Source organism: Sinocyclocheilus grahami, unplaced genomic scaffold (genome assembly GCF_001515645.1).
Source record: "Sinocyclocheilus grahami isolate Dianchi unplaced genomic scaffold, SAMN03320097.WGS_v1.1 scaffold955.1, whole genome shotgun sequence".
Lineage (NCBI taxonomy): Eukaryota > Metazoa > Chordata > Actinopteri > Cypriniformes > Cyprinidae > Sinocyclocheilus > Sinocyclocheilus grahami.
Window position 1 is genome coordinate 28098 of NW_015506134.1, and position 22217 is coordinate 50314.

The 22217-nt window shown below is 34.9% G+C and overlaps 1 protein-coding gene across 1 annotated transcript in view; it reads left to right on the forward strand.

The window, feature by feature from the left end:
• Nucleotides 1-640: 640 nt before the first annotated feature.
• Nucleotides 641-22217, forward strand: part of LOC107564678 (collagen alpha-1(XIX) chain-like) — a 65187-nt gene continuing 43610 nt past the window's right edge. Inside the window, exons 1-12 of the mRNA XM_016249812.1 lie at nucleotides 641-649; nucleotides 2721-2765; nucleotides 6330-6365; nucleotides 14701-14763; nucleotides 14879-14923; nucleotides 15133-15165; nucleotides 17587-17622; nucleotides 18107-18133; nucleotides 18502-18537; nucleotides 19152-19196; nucleotides 19718-19771; nucleotides 20957-21010. Of these exons, the coding sequence (XP_016105298.1) occupies nucleotides 641-649; nucleotides 2721-2765; nucleotides 6330-6365; nucleotides 14701-14763; nucleotides 14879-14923; nucleotides 15133-15165; nucleotides 17587-17622; nucleotides 18107-18133; nucleotides 18502-18537; nucleotides 19152-19196; nucleotides 19718-19771; nucleotides 20957-21010 (483 nt within the window). The remainder of the gene's footprint in view (nucleotides 650-2720; nucleotides 2766-6329; nucleotides 6366-14700; nucleotides 14764-14878; nucleotides 14924-15132; nucleotides 15166-17586; nucleotides 17623-18106; nucleotides 18134-18501; nucleotides 18538-19151; nucleotides 19197-19717; nucleotides 19772-20956; nucleotides 21011-22217) is intronic.

The window sequence follows — 22217 nt, forward strand, 5'->3', positions numbered from 1 at the left end:
AAAAATTTGTTTGGGTTTGGCCAGAATTTAACTTAAAGTATAAAGTGACTTGCAAAAATACTTGCAAGTGTACTCAATACATCAGAAACTGCAGGTTTCACCCTTGAATTAGCACAACTGGTTTTAACTAAGTACCAAATCAGCACATTATAAAGATTTTTTAGCCGATTTTCATAGAGTATTGGCTGCTGAAAATGGGCCTTTTACATAACTTTCTTAAAAAATGTTTTATTATATTATATATTATATTATATCATAATTATTCGTTTTGATTTTAAAATATTTAAATTAAAATATTAATTTATAATGAATTCAATTTTAAATAATAAGAAATAAATATTATTTGTGCTAATTTACAGTACTATTAATCTACCAAAAATATTTATTTATTTTATGTATTTTTATCATTTTATATTGGGTCAAAAATGAACATTCTAGAAGATACCCAGACCACTCTAGCATTGTGATTAGTAAGGTTTGCACAGGTACGCACCAATTTCTGATCATTATTTCATGGTTTTCCGACTTCTGCATTAGTGCATTATGAAACCATATAGAGAGTTTAACATTCCGAGTCAAGGAATTGTTGTAATCTGCAACTTTTGACTCACGTTTAACACTTTATTCCCAGTTTTCTATAATGCATGAGGTATGTTATGACATATCTTACAGCCACCAAGATATTAGTATTCACAGAAGAGCTTAATATATTTTAAAGGCAAAAGGAAGATGATTAGAAAATACATTATTCATCATCAGTCTGGTTTCATAGGATTATGAAATATGTATTTTAGTTTTTTCATATAGCTTTTGTTGTCTTATGTTTTTCAGACAGCACAGACTGAAACCAGAACAAACCATTCATTGACCTGTTTCGCCGACTCTAAGCTGTGTTAACGTATCATTACTGCTGATAACAACCTGCTTGATTTTCACAGAGCAGCATAATCAGATGATGGATTTAAATTTTCAGAGCCATGAGAATTACATATTTCAACTTCCCCTTTACTAGAGGGACTGGCAGTAAGCATCCACCTAGAAACACCCAAGCAACTAAGGTGATAGTAGGTGGGATCTTACTCTGGTATCAACGTTTGATATGGGGCTGGATTAACAAAAAGAACATCATCTTAAGAAGTTAAGAAATTTCTCAAGATAAATTCCAAGTTCATAAGAGTGCATGTGCTTCTTGAAAAATACTGTTATCAGATATACTCTTAAAAATTTTGTTTGTTATGAACATAATAACAGGCTTTGATTATCTGATTGATACCAGACTCACTGATAAACTCAATGAAAAACACTAAAAGGCCATCTTTTTGCATTCCCTGCAAATTACTGTAGTATGTATTGTATGTAGCTAGTGTTACATTGTAATGCTTAATATTTGAAAAACCTAATAAACTAATTAATCATCTTACCTTTGGGGATTTTTGACAAGTTGATGGTGATCCTAACTTTAAAGGCTATTTACAATGTTTAGGAAGATTCTTTTTAAGGATTTGAATTCTTGCAATCTTAAGAAAAAAAAGGACATTCTTAAGAAGTATTTTAGGAATAAATTGTATTTATTTTTTTATTTTTATTTTTTTGGGGGGAGGAAGTAAGAATAGCAGTTAAGAAGGATTTTATTCTTGAGAGTGTTTTGTAAATCTGGCCCGAGGACATAATAAACAAACAAGCAAAAAAAAACATCTGTGCATGAAATTTCAGACAATATCCTACTCAAGGATCTGCTAAGATTCCTTCTGGTTATTGTTTCATCATTAAGGTTAATGTTCCCTTATTGCTCTGAAATTGGCAGCAAACACATCCATTCAAACAGGGCCTGATGATGAAAGTGGTTCATTCATCGGGAGTTCTTTATGTTGCAGGTAATGAAAAATGATAAACCCCGGCGAACTCGACATCATCAAATCAAAGACTATGTAAATGAACAGATCTGAGAATACAGACAAGCCACTGGCTCTTGTGTGCACGTTCCACTTCCTCTTTCATCCAACCATGAACAACGATCTCACAAACACTCTTCACATAGACAAAAAAAGACAAAAAACAGTCTGGCCCTCCACCTCCCCCTGCTGAATTCTTAATAATGGTGTACATATTGCTGAAATTGCACCATGCGCTTGTATATAAAACGTCTCCATAAAATTAATTTAGCAAAGATGCAGCCATCAAAGAAACGTCCGGCTTATTCATCGAGGGACAATGTGGAAACTAATTTCCCCGAGGTTGCCACACTGGCTGTCTTTATGTCAGTTTTTCCGATACACTTGTGTCATCGTGCCGCTCTGAAAATTAAAACAGTGACTGGCAGTTTTGACGGCTTTCATTGAGCCCACCTCATGCACTTTACCTTTTCGTGTGTTTCGAGCATATGAATTGAAGGCGCTTATTATATTTGTGAATAGTCCATTATGTGCATTCGGAGCCGTGCTCAGGGGCCCGTTCTGTTTGTCACAGAGAGTCTGTTTTTGATTGATGGGGCCGTGGTTTGTCACAGCTGGAAGGGAGGGGATAGACTTGGGCGGTATAGAGAAATTGATGCACCACACAGAGCTCTGCAATTAAGCTGTTTTCTTTCTGTTAATTAAAAGCAAATTTGTCACTGCAACAAGAGGAGCTGTCTTCTTCTAATTGCCACCCAGCATTGCCAAACATGAACCTGTTATTGAAATGGTCTGTCTTTTCTTACTCTCTTATTTTCTGTGTCGCAGGGTCGACGGGGGAAAACAGGAGAACAAGGGGCTCCAGGACCACCGGTAAGAATTATAGTTTATGGTTTGTGAAGCTTTACACTTACAAGACAAGAAAGCAAAAATGAAAGTTGAATAATTGGCCAATGAAAAACTGGAAGGCCTGCCCAATCCAATCATGAGCTTGGCAATGCAACAGGAGAAGCAAATTAAACTTCATTTACAATTAGTTCTCTGTAATCAAGCATTATTATTATTTTTACTTATAGTTTTTTTCTTCTTAAGTGAATTTGCAAAGACCCCACAAAGTATTAGGACACTTATGTCACACTTAAACATGTTTGAATGTCATTGAATTAGATACAAAATGTCAAAGCAAGACTATTATTAGTAGTAGAGTTTTATTTATAAAATGTTTTGCATTTGGTTTATTCCTGCCTGCCAACTGATTTGATATTTTATTATGCAATACAATAAGAGTAATAAATTGTTTCAGTGTTTGTTAAGTATCCAAGTAATCTTTAGGGCCTCTGTATCCTGTTTTAGAGATATTTAGATTTTTTATTTTTTATAGTACAGGAACCGATTTAATCAGCGGTTGAAAAATAGACTGAGTGGATTGACTCAGAGGAGTTTTGCCTCATGAAATAAATCAGGAATCAGTTTTTTTAGTGAAACAAGTATGAATAATTATATTTATTAAGCATTTATAACTTGTGAGTTAAAAATGTCTCACTATTTGGCAGGTATTGCATTAAAATCACGCTTTTTATTCATGCATTTATAACTGCTTAACAATGATTTATAATGCATTTGTAAATGAGTTAGTCATTTATGAACACCTTTATAAGCCCTTTACAAAGGTAACCTTTATGTAAAGTGTTACCATTTTATTTAATTAGTGCAGAAGTGCATTAGAAAATAAATGAAATAAAACTTCAAGTTTGCTACCTGTTGATGTCATATTTGGTATATTTCTGCATTAATATGATGAGACATTCTCAGGCCCACATAGCATCTGTGCCCACAAAGCTTTTTAGAAATCTCTATGCCTATTTTTTATGCATTTCTACGCCTGCCATTGACAAAGTTTTAACTCCTGAGTGTTTGTCTCTTACATATTCATTTTAGTGAGATATTTCAGCTACTAACGAGTGTAGTAGCTCAATTTTACAAAATTTGAATCCATGCTCCAGCTTAATACCAGCAACCGTGTGTGAAAACCTTGTGAAGACTTACAGAAAACGTTTGACCTCTGTCATTGCCACCAAAGGGTATATAACAAAGTATTGAGATTAAATTTTGTTATTGACCAAATACTTATTTTCGACCATAATTTGCAAATAAATTCTTTAAAAATCCTACAATGTGATTTTCTGGATTTTTTTTCTCATTTTGTCTCTCATAGTTGAGGTATACCTATGATGAAAATTACAGGCCTCTCTCATCTTTTTAAGTGGGAGAACTTGCACAATTGGTGGCTGACTAAATACTTTTTTCCCCCACTGTATATTATATTTATGAAAAAAAGTATATATATTTAAATATAATGTTTTTTAGATGCAACTCATTTGTACCATTTCATTTATATCACTTCTACCTAATTTCGTCCCCCTGCAATTCATAGTCATTACAGATTCAGAAAGCATGATTGTTGTCATAAATCTGCTTCAAAAGCAAACAAAATTTGTCATTGTGCATAATGGATAGATACCTGCTGCTATATTCATCCCCCTCAAGATGAGATTTCTTGTTTTTTGCATTGGCTCAAGTTAAATCTCCATCACATGCACTGTGTGGATTAGTGTTTCAAATTACGATTTCAAGCAGCCCAGAGGGCCATATTAAAAGCAGTCCCATGCATAAGTGTTATTGAAGATCCCGATGAGACACTCAAAGGGGCCCTAGTTTACTGCTTGATAAATAGTCATCTCATCACAGCCGTGGCATCAGTATGGAAATGTGTCTGAAGTAAAAATCACACACACACACACACTTCGGGCTTTGAAATATTTGTTGCATCAGAAATGTATGCCATATTTACATTGCCTTTGGCTTGGTGGTTGTATCCACATGTGTAGAACTGGATAAACATTGCCAGCTTTACTGAATCTCTTTTAAGTTGGAAATTAGTGATTAATACATTGCTATATTGAATGAAAACGTAAAGGAATACTTCACCCAAAATGGAAATTCTGACATTATTTGCTCTCTCTTGTGTTTTAAAACAGTTTGACATTTTTTTGTTGAGACTGTGCTGGTTGCTCTTTTCCATGCAGTTACTATAAATAGGAACTTAAGCAAAAGCATCAAAAAAGTGGTTCATTGGACTTGTTTACTACAGTAATATTGTGTAAGCAACACACTGACATTGAAGTAGTTATTCACTGCTAAACCTCACCAGTGATTGTGTTTACTACTATAATGAGTCTGCTTTGTTAACGAATCATTTAGAGTGGTTTTGTAAATCGAATCAACTGATTCATTGAAAAGATTCAAGTAAAGTCACCTTTATTTATAAAATGCCTAAACAATACAGGATGCTTAAAAGCAGTTTCACAGTAATAAACAGGGAAGCAACAGTATCAATGATGCTAACTTTATCAAATATGAGACTAATTCAAATTCTGCTCTAAAGCAGCTCAAAAAAGACAATAGTGTCATTCAGCTCAAGTCAGTTAAGTGTTGGTTCAGATTCAGTTCAGTGACTGTGTAACATTTAATCAATTATGAAACTTTGATTTGATTCAGCTTTAAAGCATCTCTACAGATGACGTTAGTGTCAACATTCAGTGCCAGATAAGAATAAGGGTCTGTTTTTCACACAAAGCTAACATATTGCTTCAGAAGACTTGGGTCGTATGGACCACATTTATAATATTTATGATATTTTTGCGACCTTTTGAACACCCCATTCATTGTAATCGCATTTCCTAAAAAAGGAATACATTTTTGGTTCAACTGTTTTTTTAAAGATCCACTAAGCCGCAAAACGAACTGCAAATGTTGCCAGATCTGCTCTGCATACTAACATTTACTGGCACTTTAGTTTCACACATGCTGCTGTAAATCTCTGTCACTTTCCATTACAGGAAAGTTATAAAGTGGTGAACACAAAGTCACAAGAGTCGGGAGCGAAGTGGTTTCGAAGAGTGACATTTTTAAATGGCAGTGTCCCGATAATTTCCGTGGCATGTGCCAACCTTGCTTCTGTCCTCGGGAGCTGGCATTTACGAGTGGCCTGTCGTCAGTGGTGGGGAGGAGGAGGCCCCGGGCGGCACAGACATCCTCCCCCAGCCTCGAGGTGTCGAGGAACACCATGTGCGGTCCAGGAGCCCTAATCTGTCTGGATATTTAGTTGAGCTGATGTGTCTAGTGACCTTTGTCAAGGACGTTTGCAGGTGTTGTTGCTGCAGTCGTGGGCGACAGAGGCTAATACGCAGCGAATGGTGTCCTGGTTGCAGGGTCAGGCAGTTAAAGCCAAATTTACATTTTATTTTGACTTTTACAAAATCAGGTTTTGGGTTTTAATAAATAAGCTTCCTTGGCCAAGACATTTTAAAATGAGCTTCCAAATGCAAGTGTAAGTGATTTGATTGACTCATACTGAGATTTATTTCTTCAACACAGGGTCCACCTGGAACATGTGACGCTAAAGCTGTTAAGGTAAGATTTAGTTTTTTTTTTAAGTTTTTTTTTTTTTTTGTAAGCAGAAACATTCATAGGTTGGGAAGTGTAAACACCGTGGCACTTTCAAAACATACACATCAATGTTTAAAGGTGGGGTAAGCGATTTTTCAAAAACGCTTTAGAAAACTAATTCGGGCCGAATAGCAAAACAAACTTGTAGCCAATCAGCAGTAAGGGGCGTGTCTACTCATGATGTGGAGGAGAAGAGCGTTCAGTGCACAGGACGGACATTAGCCGAGCCAAGCGACAGAAAGATAGAGATGGCGAATAAAAAAACAAAAGAGGAAAACGTTTGCGGAACAAACTAAGGCTTAAGGCAATAAGGCAAGAAGTAGGGCCCGTGTAAATATCGGATCAGCTTTCCAGCGCTGGAGAGAACTCAAGGAGCGGAGGCCTGCGATCGGACGGCGAGGTTGCTTTGTTTCATCTCGATAGGTGAGTAACAACAGATCACCGTCTGTCTAGTACACTGGACGCAACAAAGCGACCGTTGAAAATGATTTGAAATGTGTGTCAATACGTCATATATAGAACGCAGCAGCAGTTTTCAGTCGGGGATTTGTCGTGTAGTGCCGCGCCGCATCCAGTGAAGACCATAAATATGTATTTATATATATCTATGGTGTAGACAGCATCACTGATTATAATGAGTTCCATAGTATTTTGTTGCGACGCGCCACTCGCGTCCGGAGTAGACACGGTGTAACATTGGTTTTGCTTTGTTTCACAGAACTAATTGTTGCCTGGGTTGCGTATGTATGTGTGGGGCGGAGCTATCAAAATAGAGGCGAGACCCTTTTGGGGTAGGGGCGTGTTTGTTTTGGTGATTTCAGATGTCAACATTGGCTACCAGAAATCACTTACCCCACCTTTAAGCAGCCCGACCAGCCTGGCATAGCAACATTAGCTGAACCAATGGTATTGGGGTGACCCTTTTTTTTTTACCAATGGTCTGACTGAACAATTGTCATCGTTTTTGTGGTTCTGTTTGGCGACTTTAATGCCGGTTTTAAGTAGACAACTAGATGTATAAAAAACTTGCACTGGTTTACTTTTATAATAAGTTGAATGTTGTTTATTATCAATGGCCCTGTCATTTAATGTGCCTTTTATGTATGTGTTGAAATCTGTAAGACCATAGGTTTGTGCCAATTGTTTCATGATTTGGAAGGATGCTCACAAGTGTCAGTTTGCAGTTTAGTTTCAATAAATGAGGAGAAAGTTTTGAGTTCTAAAGGTTATAGCTTTTCTAGTGAACTTAACTTTTTCATTTTAATGTTAAATGTAATTTTAATTTATCTTTTGTTTTTTATCTTTAATTATACTATTTTTATCATTTTTTTTCTAGGAAAATTTGATATTGAATGATGTTGAACTGGAGATTTGGGATGTGAACTATAACTAGGTTCAAAATAGTTTACTAACATACACTGTAAAAAAAAATCCGGTAAAAAACTGGCAGCTGTGGTTGCCGGAATTTTACCGTAAAAATTATGGTAGCAACGTTTTAGGTTTTACGGTTTTAACTTAAATTTACAGTTAAATACCGTAATTTCATTAACTGATATAATGTTAATATACCAACCTATAGAAGTTCTGAAATCTGTTTTGTACCTTTGTTATACACTGATAACCACCAAATGCAGGTGGTGATGAGAAAGTCACATGATGAACCAAAGCCCATCACAAGCAGCTTTTAAAGAAAAACATATATAAAAGGTGCACAGTGTCATTCACACAAACACCATCATGGTAACACACATGAAACTGAAATAATGCAATAAACATTAATTTAACAACATTAGGTGTAACACACAACCCTAATATACAAAAGTGATAAGAAAAAACTAAGAAGAAACCGTTATATCAACAAAAAAACATCACATTTTAAATGTAACGCAGGGAATTCTGGGAATGTCAATTTACGGTTATTCACTGTAAATTATACGGTCTTTTTCGGCTTCCAAAAGCGGTATACTACCGTAAAATTAATGTCCAATACATGTAATGTCAATACAGTTTTTCACCGTATATAGTAAGGGAATTTACCATTAACCATTTAACAGGTTTTTACTGTAGCATTTTTACAGTCTTTTACTGTTAAATTCACGGTAATTTTTTACAGTGTACAACTTATACTCTTGCATCAGTCAAGATATAAAGGTACTGCCTCCGTGACAGTTTTTTTTTTTCTGAGAATGTACATGTGAAGACTGAAAGTAATGGTGGATTTGATTTTTAGCATGACCTGACTGCCAAAAAATCTAATAAAATTTAAAAATCTATGAAAATGAACAAAATAACTATTTCCAAAATGGTTAAAAATAGATGAGGTCATGGCAACAATGTAGCATGCTATATTTATTGTGTAATAATGTAATGGTTTAATTTACTATTTTTAAAGAATAGTAAGTAAACGGTGTATACTGCATTAAGTAGTAAGCTAGCATCCCATTCTGAGCATAGACATAGATATATCTTGTGAGGTCAGTGTTTAGACTGAAGGCTGTTTAGACACATGTGCTGTATGTCTGTCAGTAAGGTGAGATGAAGCATTTATTCAGTACTGTCCTCCTGAGAACAGAGAGGGAAGGACATGCTCACATCCTACAGATTGGCTTCCCTCAGTCAAACGCTAGCAGTCTGCTCAGCATGTTAAACAGCCACACACACACACATCCTGCATCACTCCTCAGACTCGAGCCTGACAGATGGTAATTATGAACAGTGCTTTTGCAAAAGGTCTGCAATAATTTTCATGAAGCCCAGGGGTGTCATATCTCACCAGGGGCAATGGCAGTGTATGAATATAAATTTACAGTATATAAATATATATATATATCAAATGGAGCAAGAGTGAGTGTTTAAATGCAGCTCCTTAACTTGTCAGTTCACACTCATGGCTGACCCACACAGTCAGGTCTCAGGGCAAACCGCGTGCCTGTCTGACCTTTAACCTTCTTCTCATAAGTTAACCATATAAGTTACCATGTTTGCTTAGTGTTTGACTTCTGGTCACCTGGTTTTTCTGGTCAATTAATGCCAAAGCAATGACACACTGCAAAAAATAATTGAATTATGTATTTTTTTTTAATAAATTCTTTGCACACCCCAGAGACCCTTTGCATCACACTAGACTTTAAGCATGTGAATTTTGTATTAAAACTAACTATTATTTTTAAATGTTATAACTTATTTTTAAAAATGCTAAAAAAATTTTTTTTTTTTTTCATTTTCTTTTAAAGAATCTTAGGAATGTTTCTTTCATTGTTTTGTTTTGCTTTTATAGATTTAGTTGTTTTACTCATGTTGCAGAACCACTTTCAATCTTACAAAATTGTAATACTTAACATTTTAAAACCATTTTAAAATTTGAAACTTTAAAAATGTCAGTGTTTATTTAGTAAAAAGACTATACATTTTAGACAAATTAAAATTATAGTTTTGGTGTGTTTTTCACCATGACCGTGATTTTGGCTGCAAATATATATTTAATTCTTGAGGGGTTTGGGGAACTTGTCAGCTGGTCGAATTTGTCTGTACAGTTTAAGTGCACTTTAAGTCAGTAAAATTTATCATTTTTGGCAAAAGATTGATATTAATTTTACATGAATTATAACTGTCAGTTTTGGCATCATTTCCACCATGGACAAAAATGTTCAAGTGTTTAAAAACAAATTTAAAAAATTCCAACATGTAATGTTTGTCAAACAAAAGTTGTGATAGAAATAACATTTGTTGGATTAAAAAATATATATAAACATAATTCTTCTCTCACACATGTACACTGTTGGAAAATGTTGAAAAACTTAAAAAGTGTGTTTTAAGGGACTTCATTTTTGAGTTTTTGTTTTAGAGGAGTTTATAAGTCAACAGGGCCAAAAGTTCCCACAGTTGAAAAGCAGCTGCGTTTACATGAGCATGCATGGAAATGATAATGGCTCTGCTGGAAAACACAGCACAAACAAGTGGTTTTGGGCACTCACCAGCTGGTTTTAGAGTGGTCAGGCTGCAAGACCAACTAAACCATCTAAAACAGCAGTTTTGACAGGCTGCAAGTGCAACAAACCACCTTAGGCTGGTTCAAGTTGCTTTTCTCAGCAGGAGAGCCCAAAGTAAGAAGAGCAATTGTGCGGTCGAGCTCTTAGTAGAGCTATTCAGACTCCGTCCATTCTGTGTGGCTTTTCTTACTGATCACGAGTGAGCATCTATCATCAGCTGGCCGTAAAAGACACTCTCTTCCCTCAGCGAGAACATTTCCTATAAATCTTCACGCAGGGATTCAGGATTACACAGGGGTTTGGCGGAGGAGCTGATGCTTGACAAAGAGGACCAGAGGGAGAGGCTTTTTGCTTCGCTGCACCTTTGAGCTCAGACAGAAGGAGAGTGTGTATGCAGTGTTCCAATTTGCTCTTGTGAGAGCAGTGTGTATGTGTGTCATCTCCACCCGTTCACACAAGCATTGGACTGTGCCTGGACTCTGAGAACAGTGAGAGGGCTGTGTAGCATCTGCATACGTTTGTCCTGACAGCTTAAAGAGAGCACTTTGACAGACTCACACTACAAGAGTTCAGAGCTGAGTAGTTGCTGCTCTTTGTTAGAGAGTTGTTTATGGTCAATACACATAGTGTGGTTAACATACTTTTGACCTTAGTGTCCTGCTGCGGGTAAAAAGTCAGAATGTTGGATACATACATCATAACCACTTACTTGTATAATAGGTCACTTTGTTTGGCTGAGGACACTTTTATTTAAGTGTGGGGTGTCCCAAATGACATTAAAAACATACAGTTGGTATAAATAATCCAAAGAAAGTGTTAAATTCTATAGCTTGTCAGCATTTTTAACCTCCATTTAATCAACCTCCATTGGTCACCCCCAAGTTCTTCACTCTTTCGATTCACTAGTTCATTTTAAATGATCCCTGTGGAGTGGCAAATTCATTTTTAAAAGTACAAATGTTCAATTAAATTTTAATATGAGGTTATGAATATTGCATGTGCAATAATTATAATAACATTTGAAAAGTGCTTTTTTGAATTGATTTAGCATGTCACACCACAGGACCATTTAAATGAGCTTTATAGCTGATAACATTAGCATTGTTTCCTTCACATTCATTCATTCATTTAAATGAGTTTAAAATGCTTTTTTTTCAAATATTTATTTTAAAATGTTTTTAATCTTAAATGATAGTTAGTTAGTTAGTTAGTTAGTTAAGGTGGTCCTGGATGTCATTGTTTAGATTCCAGCTCATATTAACTGTGCCAGAAAATTACTGAAAAATAACTGTGAACATTTTATTATTTTTTTCTATGAATTATATTTTTAAGACAATAAAATCCAAAGAGATAACACTTTTTATTATTTATTTGAATTCAGCACCAAAATGATTAATTAAATTAAGCTCTTATGTGCAATTCCACACTGGGGACATACTGTAATTTCAATATTTCTTTCAAAATTGCATCATGAAATTCAAACATATTCAGAAAGTCGGTCATAAAAAATACACATTATTTTTTATTACGAAATTCCAAAATATTTGTATTATTTTCATGAAGCACAGTGAAAACATATGTCAACTTCTCAAATATAACTTGAAGCTTTTGATGGTGTTTTTTTTTTTTTTTTTACGGATTGGATTGCTGTTGTGCAGAGTGTCCATGATGCTGGATAGCAATCTGATCACTCAGGAGGTGGTTTGAGAGGTGGCAATTACAGAGAGGGACAGAGACTGTGAGCTTTGGCATTAGACCAAACACACTGCCGTCTTTTGTGTGCACTTTGTTGTGCTTGTAAACAATATTATGGAAAAGAAAAAAAACTACATCTTGGGGGAAATGTCTTTTCCAGGTTGAGTAGACAAATTGTATTACCTTTCCACAGAGTTCCTCTCAGGAATTGTAATGTACATACAGCGTTCAGTCAAGTCTGACACCACTAAATTCACCACAGGGATGTTTTGGGATGGTCCCTTCTCTCCTCAACACTTCCTCCAGCTCTCTCTATCTCTCAATTATGTTTGTTTTGAAAGAAAATAGAGCATTCAATTCTAAATCCTTCATATCTTTGCATCATTTAACTATGAATTCTGTGTGTTGGAGTATCTGAAACTACAAATGGATTCCAGACTCAATATATAGACAGTAAATGCTCAGTGTCCCGCCTGCCAGTATAAAAGATGCTCAGTTCGCATTGTCTTGAGAGAGAACAGCGTCTCAAAATGGACGTGAGTGAGTGAGGCAGGAATTTATCTTCAGTGACAAAGTGCCATCTATTGGCCGATAAATTCCTGTCCTATCTGTGTGACATGATGTACTATGGCGACTTACAGAACATTGATTTCATGTTTAGTGACTGTAATTAAGTGGCATGCCATCATGCGTGATGTATGCAAACATGGGCACATTTGTGTAATGGAAGTTAGATTAAATAAGGGTTCAGAGACCAGTTTGAAATTTAACATTTAAATATTGTAGTTCATTGTGCCACATCACATCAACACCACCAAAGAAAAGTAAGTGTGATATGTGCAGTGCTGGATGCTAGACTCCCAGCATGCATAGCCGCATGAATGAATCATGCTTATTACAGCTTCATTGCTTTTTCAGTGTTTGAAACAGTGTTGTCGTGTGTGGTCTTTCCATTGACTTATGTAATAACATGATGTGAATTTGAGTGTCACTGTCATTGCAGTTTAGTCATTGCTATAAATTGTGATTTCCTGGCATGAAAAAGGTCAGGGAAAGAAGTAATAGTCAGGGAAGTGTCTGTGTTGAATGTTAATATTTTGACGATAATGAACAAGCAATGAAAAAAAATTTAATAAATAATAAAAAATCATATACATCAGTTTTTAGTAATCATAAATGCTTGGAAAGGTCAAGTCAAGAAGGTTGAGAACTTGTTGTATTAAATGCAAAAAATAAATAAATACATATTTAAAAAGAGAGAGAGTGTGTGTGTGTGTGTGTGTGTGTATACACACACATACACACACTGTAGATACATACTAATGTTTAATACTTATTTTAATAGCAGGAACACATTGGTAAAAAGTGACACTGAAGACTTTTACATTGTTACAAAAGTTATTTTAAATAAATGTGACCCTGGACGTGCAGTGCTGGATGCTAGACTCCCAGCATGCATAGCCGCATGAATGAATCATGCTTATTACAGCTTCATTGCTTTTTCAGTGTTTGAAACAGTGTTGTCGTGTGTGGTCTTTCCATTGACTTATGTAATAACATGATGTGAATTTGAGTGTCACTGTCATTGCAGTTTAGTCATTGCTATAAATTGTGATTTCCTGGCATGAAAAAGGTCAGGGAAAGAAGTAATAGTCAGGGAAGTGTCTGTGTTGAATGTTAATATTTTGACGATAATGAACAAGCAATGAAAAAAATTTTAATAAATAATAAAAAATCATATACATCATATACATTGTTACAAAAGTTATTTTAAATAAATGTGACCCTGGATGTAAGAATGACTGAAGAATATATGATTTATACATCATCTGAAAGCCGAATAAATAAGCTTTCCTTTGATGTATGGTTTGTTATGATAGGACAATATTTGGCCGAGATACAGCTATTTGAAAATCTGGAATCTGAGGGTGCAAAAAAATCCAAATATTGAGAAAATCGCCTTTAAAGTTGTCCAAATGAAGTTCTTAGCAATGCATATTACTAATCAAAAATTAAGTTTTGATATATTTACGGTAGGAAATTTATAAAATATCTTCATGGAACATGATCTTTACTTAATATCCTAATGATTTTTAGCATAAAAAAATTGACAATTTTGACCCGTACAATGGTTTTTTTGGCTATTGCTACAAATATACCCCAGCGACTTAAGACTGGTTTTGTGGTCCAGGGTCACAAATGTTGTTTTTTTTTAACACAAAACCAGAATAAGAGTGTAAGAGAATAATGAGTAATGGCAGGAGTACTGGAAAATTTAGCTTTGGCATTACACATGTATTAAAATAGACAGTTATTTTCAATTGTAATATTTTTTCACATTTTTACTGCTTTTTTTAATTATTTTTTTTATCACATAATTGCAGCCTTGGTGAGCATAAGAGACTTCTTTCAAAAATTTAACCACTATTAAAATAATTATAAACAATAATAAAATAAAAATGACAATAACATAAAAATAAATACATTTTAAAATGAATCTTTTGTGCCAGTGGTTGCCCGCTTTGCCCCGTCACAGGTTAGTCACTCCTACACAATATTATCTGTGTGTTCATATGTTGTATGCATATGTGTGATTATTTGTCGTTGTTTTTCAGGGGATGAAGGGTGACCCAGGTGTTGCAGGAAAGGATGGACTGAAGGGCGATAAAGGGGATCCTGTATGTAACATCTCAGAGCTCTGTTTGAAAATCCCATCACAGACACAGCCATCAGATTTTTGTGTGCTTATTTACCTCATGATACATTCGTCTCTTCTAAAATCTCACTTCACAGGGATTGCCTGGCCTGGAGGGAGCCAGTGGAATAAAGGGGCAAAAGGTGGGTAATGCATGTTTTATTTGTTAGTTCTGTGCTGGGAGGAGGTGGGTTTGTTCACTTGTTTACCAGTTCTGTCTCATAGTCAATCATAAATCATAGTCTTGTGTAGAAAACCTTTTGACTATAACTGAGGTTCAGACTCAGTCAATTCTGTGGTTTATTTGATTCTCTTTTCTTTTCTCTGTGTTTGTGTTTCTTTATTCCTTTAGGGTGGGGAAGGCCCCAGAGGACCATCAGGCCCTGTGAGTACTATACTGGTTCAGTCAAACTTCACCCAAGTCCGCTGTTTCAAATTATCCCGCCACCCACCCGCACCTATATTTGATCACATTACAATGATTTTAATTCTTAGTTTTGCATGATGATATGATGAATGGATGGCTCAAACTTTTTTTTTTCAGGATTCTTTGATGAATAGAAAGTTCAAAATAACAGCATTTGTTTAAAAATGGAAATAGCAACATTTATATATGTTAAACTTGTAACATTATAAATTAGTTTACTGTAATGTTTTTGTCAATCCTTGCTGAATAAAAAATTTAAATTTAATTAAATGTCAGTGTAGTCTTCAAAAGACATGATTGAGGGGAGAATTGAGGGGGAAATGAGAACTAAATTTCTTGTTTGTTCTGCATTTTATGTTTGTCAAAGTTGAAGTTACAGTAACTACCACCACCAACATCTTCCGTCATATTGAGAGTGTAGAGTGTACTGCATCAGTGCAGCACTGTTCATCAGCTTCATCTCTGCTGACTGGTCACTAATAAGAAAACCTTTCAGAGCTGAGAAGCCAAAAGCTTTTTGGTTCCACTTAGCACAAAATCTGCAGGTTTGGAACCGCATTGCCTGTGCCAATTAAATCAAAAAGTGGGAGACAAAAGGTGCGATTTGACAGCAGGGCACAAAATCAACTGATGATGCCTGCTGTGTGAATCTCTAGCTAAATAGGAGAAGCGAGATGACTGTAGCCCTTTTAAACCAATTTACAATGATTCATGAAGCCTGGAACACCAAAGAATGTGATTGGTTTTTTTTTGTTTTTTTGCCTGTTCTGAAACGGCTAATTATGATGATGGGTGACACAAATATAAACTGGCTTTTAAGAGTTTGATTATTCTCTCATGGTTTCCTCTTTAGTTTGTAATTTGATTGTAGCCGGCTCTGAATGGAGCATGATGTTTAGAGCTAGCTCTGTTTTAATTAAGAATGTATAATTAATGTATTTTATCCTAAATCCCATTTCAAGGTTTTAATTACGTTCTAGCTTCTCTAATGGTAATTAGTTGTTTTTCTGAGCTCAGACCAGAGCACGTCGATGTATGGTTGTACTCAACTGATTTCAATGCTTTGTTTATTTAAAAATATATATATATTTTTGCTTTTGATTGTATAGCATGCAATTTTTTCTTTCTTTCTTTTTTTATATTTAGCAGAGATGCATTACATTTTTTAAAGTGGCAAGAATCCTGAAACAAAATATCTTGGTTTCCACAAAAATATTAAACAGCACAACTGTTTTCAACATTGATAATGATAAGAAATGTTTCATGAGTACGAAATCAGCATATTAGAAGGATTCCTAAGTAATCATGTGACACTGAAGTCTGGAATAATGACTTCTGAAAATTCAGCTTTGCCATCACAGGAATAAATTACATTTTAAAATATATTAAAATAAATATTTTAAATCGAATAATACATATTATAATATATAGTTTTCTGCATTTAATAAAACGTAGTATAAATATTTTGTATATTTAATATTTAAAAATAAACTAAATCAATTTACCCAATATTGTGCAATATATTAAAGTATTGTGTCATTAGCAACATTCTAAGACTAAACTAAATGTCCAATGTTTCAGTCACTTGTGAGGTTCCATTTCACCTAGGATGATGTATTAATCGGCAACTCCCTATGTTTTGAAACAGAGCTCATATATTTTACATGCATTTATTCAGCACAATTAATAAATGTACAAAACAGGAAAAAAAATTAAAACTACAATTCATTCTCTAGACCAACTTTGTCTTGAAGTTACATCAGGTCTCCTGTTGTTTCATCTTTATTTATGGACTTCTGTTTTACAGCACATGAAATGCAGTAGATGAATCCACAGATACATCAACAAAACAATCTGTCTTTCACCACAGACTGAAAGCCGTCAGAATGATTGACAGGCTATTAGACCTGCTGGTAGTTAATGGGTAAATGGAAAGCTGTAAAGCAGATTCAGAATCCACCTCTATGCGGCAGACCGTGATGCCCTGAAGAGGCACCTTTGGGTCTATATTCACAGGCCTCTTGTTGCAATAAAAGGCTCTCTCTATTTTAAATGTCATAAACCCTGGATTAATGTTAATCTCTCGCATAGAGGCTGTCCAGTCAGTTAAGAATGAGACTGGAAGCTTCTGTTTCATGCTTCTGTGGAGATGTTGAGGTTATCACTGAACTGAGAACTAAGAGCGAAGCATGAGAAAGCATTAAATCATAACTGATAAGCTCTTTCTAATGATAATTCCATAAGAGCATGCAGGTCCTGGGTTCATTCTGACACAGGTTCCCTGCTTTCCCAATTGCAGTCAATGCTGTCTCTCATGGTAGTTTTCTGTAACAGTATAAATTAACATCAATATTAAAGTCTTTCTTATTCTTTATTAAGGTGATGACAGCACATGGACTTAGACTTTCTGGAACTGTAAGTTTAGATACCATTTGAAATACTGATGCACCTGAGATCATTAGTGAAAAAAGTTTCCTTTTTTGTTTGTTTTCTAATATTTTCAATTGAATTTAAAATTGCCATTATATTTTAGCTTAACACTGTTTCTTTTTATTTTATTTTTGCAAATGCAAATCCATGATTCCAAATTATCAGACAGAAAATATTTATTCATTTATTCAGTATTTATTCATTTACATCATAACATTGCTTTTGTTATTATTATGATTATTAGTATTAAATCACTTTTAATTAAACTTTTCATTGAATCCTAGATTTGCATTTGCAATGTATTTGGAAATGATTTTCAGTCAGATGAGCTATTTAAATAACATACTATACAGTACATAGTAAACTGACTCCCGCTGTGTTGTTGTTTTTTTTAATGTAATCATGCATTTCCTCCATGAATAATCTCTATCCATTATTTTGTTTGTTTCCTCTTTCTATAATCCATGAGGGGGAAGGAGGTCAGAAAGGAGACCAGGTTAGTAGCCACACGTTAGCATTGTTTGTCATGCATCCACAACAGATTGTAAGATCATTAAAATGTTGAGTTTACTGTATGCCGAGTGGTTTTTAAAAGTCTGTTTTGGCAGCCTTGTCTTGAAATAAAAAGGAAAATATGAAAGCTGTGCTGAATCAATACAATTGACAGTCAATCAAAACGCTCAATCCGGCTCTCTCTTTAATCTGTCAGATGTTTTTAGAGACACAAAGGTTTTAAAAGGAAACATTTTGAAAGCATGGGCACATAAAAATATATTTTTCGACCTAGGTCTCTTGTTTTACTGTAGGTCCACTTGAAAATGTGATTTCATGCATTGCAATCAGCATTTTCTCTTCTTTCTCCAGGGTGAAAAAGGTTCTGAGGGCTCAAAAGGTCTACAGGTAAGTGAAGTGCACAAAATGTTGTGCAAATTTTGGAGTAATGCACATCAGAACAACAGATTGTACAGCGATCAGCATGTTACAGTATCAATGTTGAAAGACTATTAGCTTTAAAAAAAAAAAGTGACCTGTCTCTATTTTGGTCATTCCAAGAAAATGGTGATATATACAATTAACAGGTTACTAAACATTGTCACATCATTTCATAGATTTAACTGTATTTAGTGTGTAATGCAAAAGTGTGTGAGAGTGTGTGTGTGTGTGTGTGTGTGTGTGTATATCTTTTATATTTATTTAAATTAAAATATCCCTCAATGCCCGAATTTATTTTTCTATAATAATAATAATAATAATAAATATAATGTAATATAATAATATATTGAATAATTATAGTTATAAAATATATTTATTTATTTTTATAGCCATGTTACTTTGGACATGAAGTGGGTTAAATGGTATAGTTAGCACTAACCTTTTCAGATCAAATGTTGCAAATTTATTCTGAAATGTTCTGTTAAATGGCACCATTTTCTGAGAAAGATCATTTTCTGTCTTTCTTCTCTTTTTCTTAATGTTTTTTCTGTCTTTCTTTCTTTTATTTAACTCTGATAAAGGGCAATACTGGATTGCCTGGACTGACAGGGGCACCAGGACTTGAGGTATGAAATTCCTGTCTCCATAAACCCTCCATTCTGACATCTTATGATTTGACCAAGATAGAAAGAACATTAAAGTCTTTCTACTTTGGTGTGATGGAATTATCGCTGACCTTGTCAATGTGGTTGACCAGCAGAATAGCATTTCTGTCGTGATCTCTCTTGATTTACTGACCAGTGCCAGACGCATTCTTACGGGTGGCTTATTGCAATCAGTTCTTACTGGGTTGAATGGGTTGTGGCATGTTACCAAGGTCACATTAAGCATCTGATTGCGGCCTTCATTTTAGTTAAGGGCACAGATAGAGACCTCTCAGTATAGCAAGCAGTTAAAATGCTACACAGCTGGTCCAAAATCAGTACCCGAAGCAAGAGTTTTCAAAGCATGTTTTCATTTGCTCTCTCTGTCAGAGTTAGGCACAAACTGATTTCACATTTTCCACACAATTTAGCTAATGACGTAGTTTGAATAAGGTCATGCTGCTTATATGAAAAGATCTCAACATGTGTTTGTGCTCTTACAGGGAAAGCAGGGTCCAACTGGTCCCATTGGCCTTCGTGGTCTACCAGGAGACCCGGTAAGATTCTGAACTTGTCCCACACTGCTTGGGTAAATTTGTAACTGATCAAAAGTACATTTTTGGCAGGCAAACAAGAAAATGCATGATAAAATACTGTAAATGAGGCAACTTGAGACATATTTAGGTACCAGAATATCATACACTCTTAAAGGAGTGACCTACAAATGAAAATTATGTAGATGAGTTTGTTTCTTCATCGGAACAGGTGTAGAATCCATTTCTTGTTTCTTCATTGGAACAGATTGGAGAAAGCATTACGTCACTTGCTCACCAAAGGATTCTCTGCAGGGAATGGGTGTCGTCAGAATGAGAGTACAAACAGCATGATCCTTTTAATTTGATCTTTTTGTCCGTTATTTAAACTCTCATTCTGACGGCACCCATTCACTACAGAGTATCCATTGATGAGCAAATGATGTATAATGCTAAATTTCTCCAAATCTGTTCTGAAGAAGAAACAAGAAAGAAACAAACTCATCTACACCTTGCACGGCCTGAGAGTGAGTACATTTTTAGCGAACTTTTGTTTTTGGGTGAGCTATTCCTTTATAAATAAAGGTTCCAAAAATGAGTTTTTGCAGTAATGCCATATAAGTAGAGTTTTGGGTTCCTTAGTTTTTTCCTTAGTTTGAAAAACATTTTGATATCCTAAAGAACACCATGAAGAGCCTGTTGTGCAATTGAAAGGTTCTTCACAGTACCATAGAGTTTTGCATGGGCTAACACCACATGAAAATGTAAAAATCTAGATTTGTTTTAATCACACATTCCCCATCCTTTTAGTTTTTCCCACTCACTCACTCCCTCACTCACTCACTCACTCACACACACACACACACACACACTCATAAACAGAAAAAAGACAATGCACGTATAAATAACAGAGGCGAGAAAAACGAGGATGCAGAGCTGTAAATTGTTGCACAGACAATCAGTAATCAATCGGTTATCTGAAAATTAATTTGCAGGGACGGGTACATCTGAGTTCTCTACGTGTGGGATGAAACAGCATCAGCATCACAATCTGTTCTCGGCACCTGCTTCTGCTAATGAGCATCTGCCTTTATTCCAAAAAGATGGGAGCACAGGGATGGGGGATGTTAGGGATCAAATCAAAAATGAAAAAGGGGGAACAGCTAAAGCTGACAGGCATGTGTCTTATCTCTCCTATTTTTTTTCCAGGGCTCTCCCGGTCAGCCAGGACTGCCTGGAAAAGATGGAATGAAAGGAGAAAAGGTACACAAGAGCACTCTGTGACTGGGGCTGCATGTTTCTAATATGATGTTTTCCTTGTATCTGCATATGTTGAAGCACTAGATCATGTTCAGAAGAATTTGTTCACATTAGACTTCACTGAGCTGTGTTTTGCTTGTGCATCAAGCAGATAAAAAGCTGTATGCTGAAATAGTTTCAGAGTTAAGATCGATAGTAGGGTCACTTGAGGTATCTCAAAGAATTACTTCTTCGTGTTTGTTATTTATTGGGGTCCTTTGGAAGGCAAAATGTGACATGTCTGTAGAGATACTGGAAAGTATAATAAATCTGGAAATCTAGTCTAAAGCACACTACTACCTCTGATTTGAAACTAGGCCTACAGCAAAATTGATCTTTAGATGATTTATAGAACTAAAGAATGGCTGGATGCTTTGCAGATTTATTTCCAGAATTATCCCCATCATTGAGTAACAACCTGAGGGCTTAATATAAATAAACATTAAAATAATAGTGATTAAGTAAAATAGCCTTTTTCAATAAAACTAATGTGCGTCAGTGTTATTTTATAATTATTTTGAATATTTTGAATTTACTTTTATTTTTATATTTTAATTTTAATTTTAGTATTTTGGTGCTTTTGTCATTTTTATTTATTTTTTAATATTTATATTTTTAATTTTTTTATTTCCGTATTAGTTTTAATAACTTCAACTTACAATTTCAGGTATTAAAATGTATTAAAAAATATATTTTTTATCTAATGTTTATATTATGTTTTAATTGCCAAAAACATTTGAATGTTATATTATTTTTTTAGTCTTATTTGTATTTTATTTTTACTCTGTACTGTATTTATTATTATTTTTCAGTATGCTAAGACATTGCATCATGGTAGGAAGGGGCCTTATTTTCCTCCAGTAATAATTCAGATTTACAAATATTTTGTTAGATGACTAATTTAAAGTTATTGTGAGAAAGTCGACTGGCAAAAATGCATTCAATATTCAATATGCAAAATATTCACAGATTGCACAATCACTACAGCGTCTTTAATAAAGTGAGCATGTTCAGCATAGCGTATGTTTGGAGTGCTTTTTTAGTCTCTCATCTCACCAGTGAAGCTGCATGATGCGATTTCTAGGTTGGTGGCATTTGCCCCAGATGTCTGTGATATTTACGTTCAGCTCTTATTTTATGTGTGTGTGAAGGCAGGCATGTGTGTGCATTT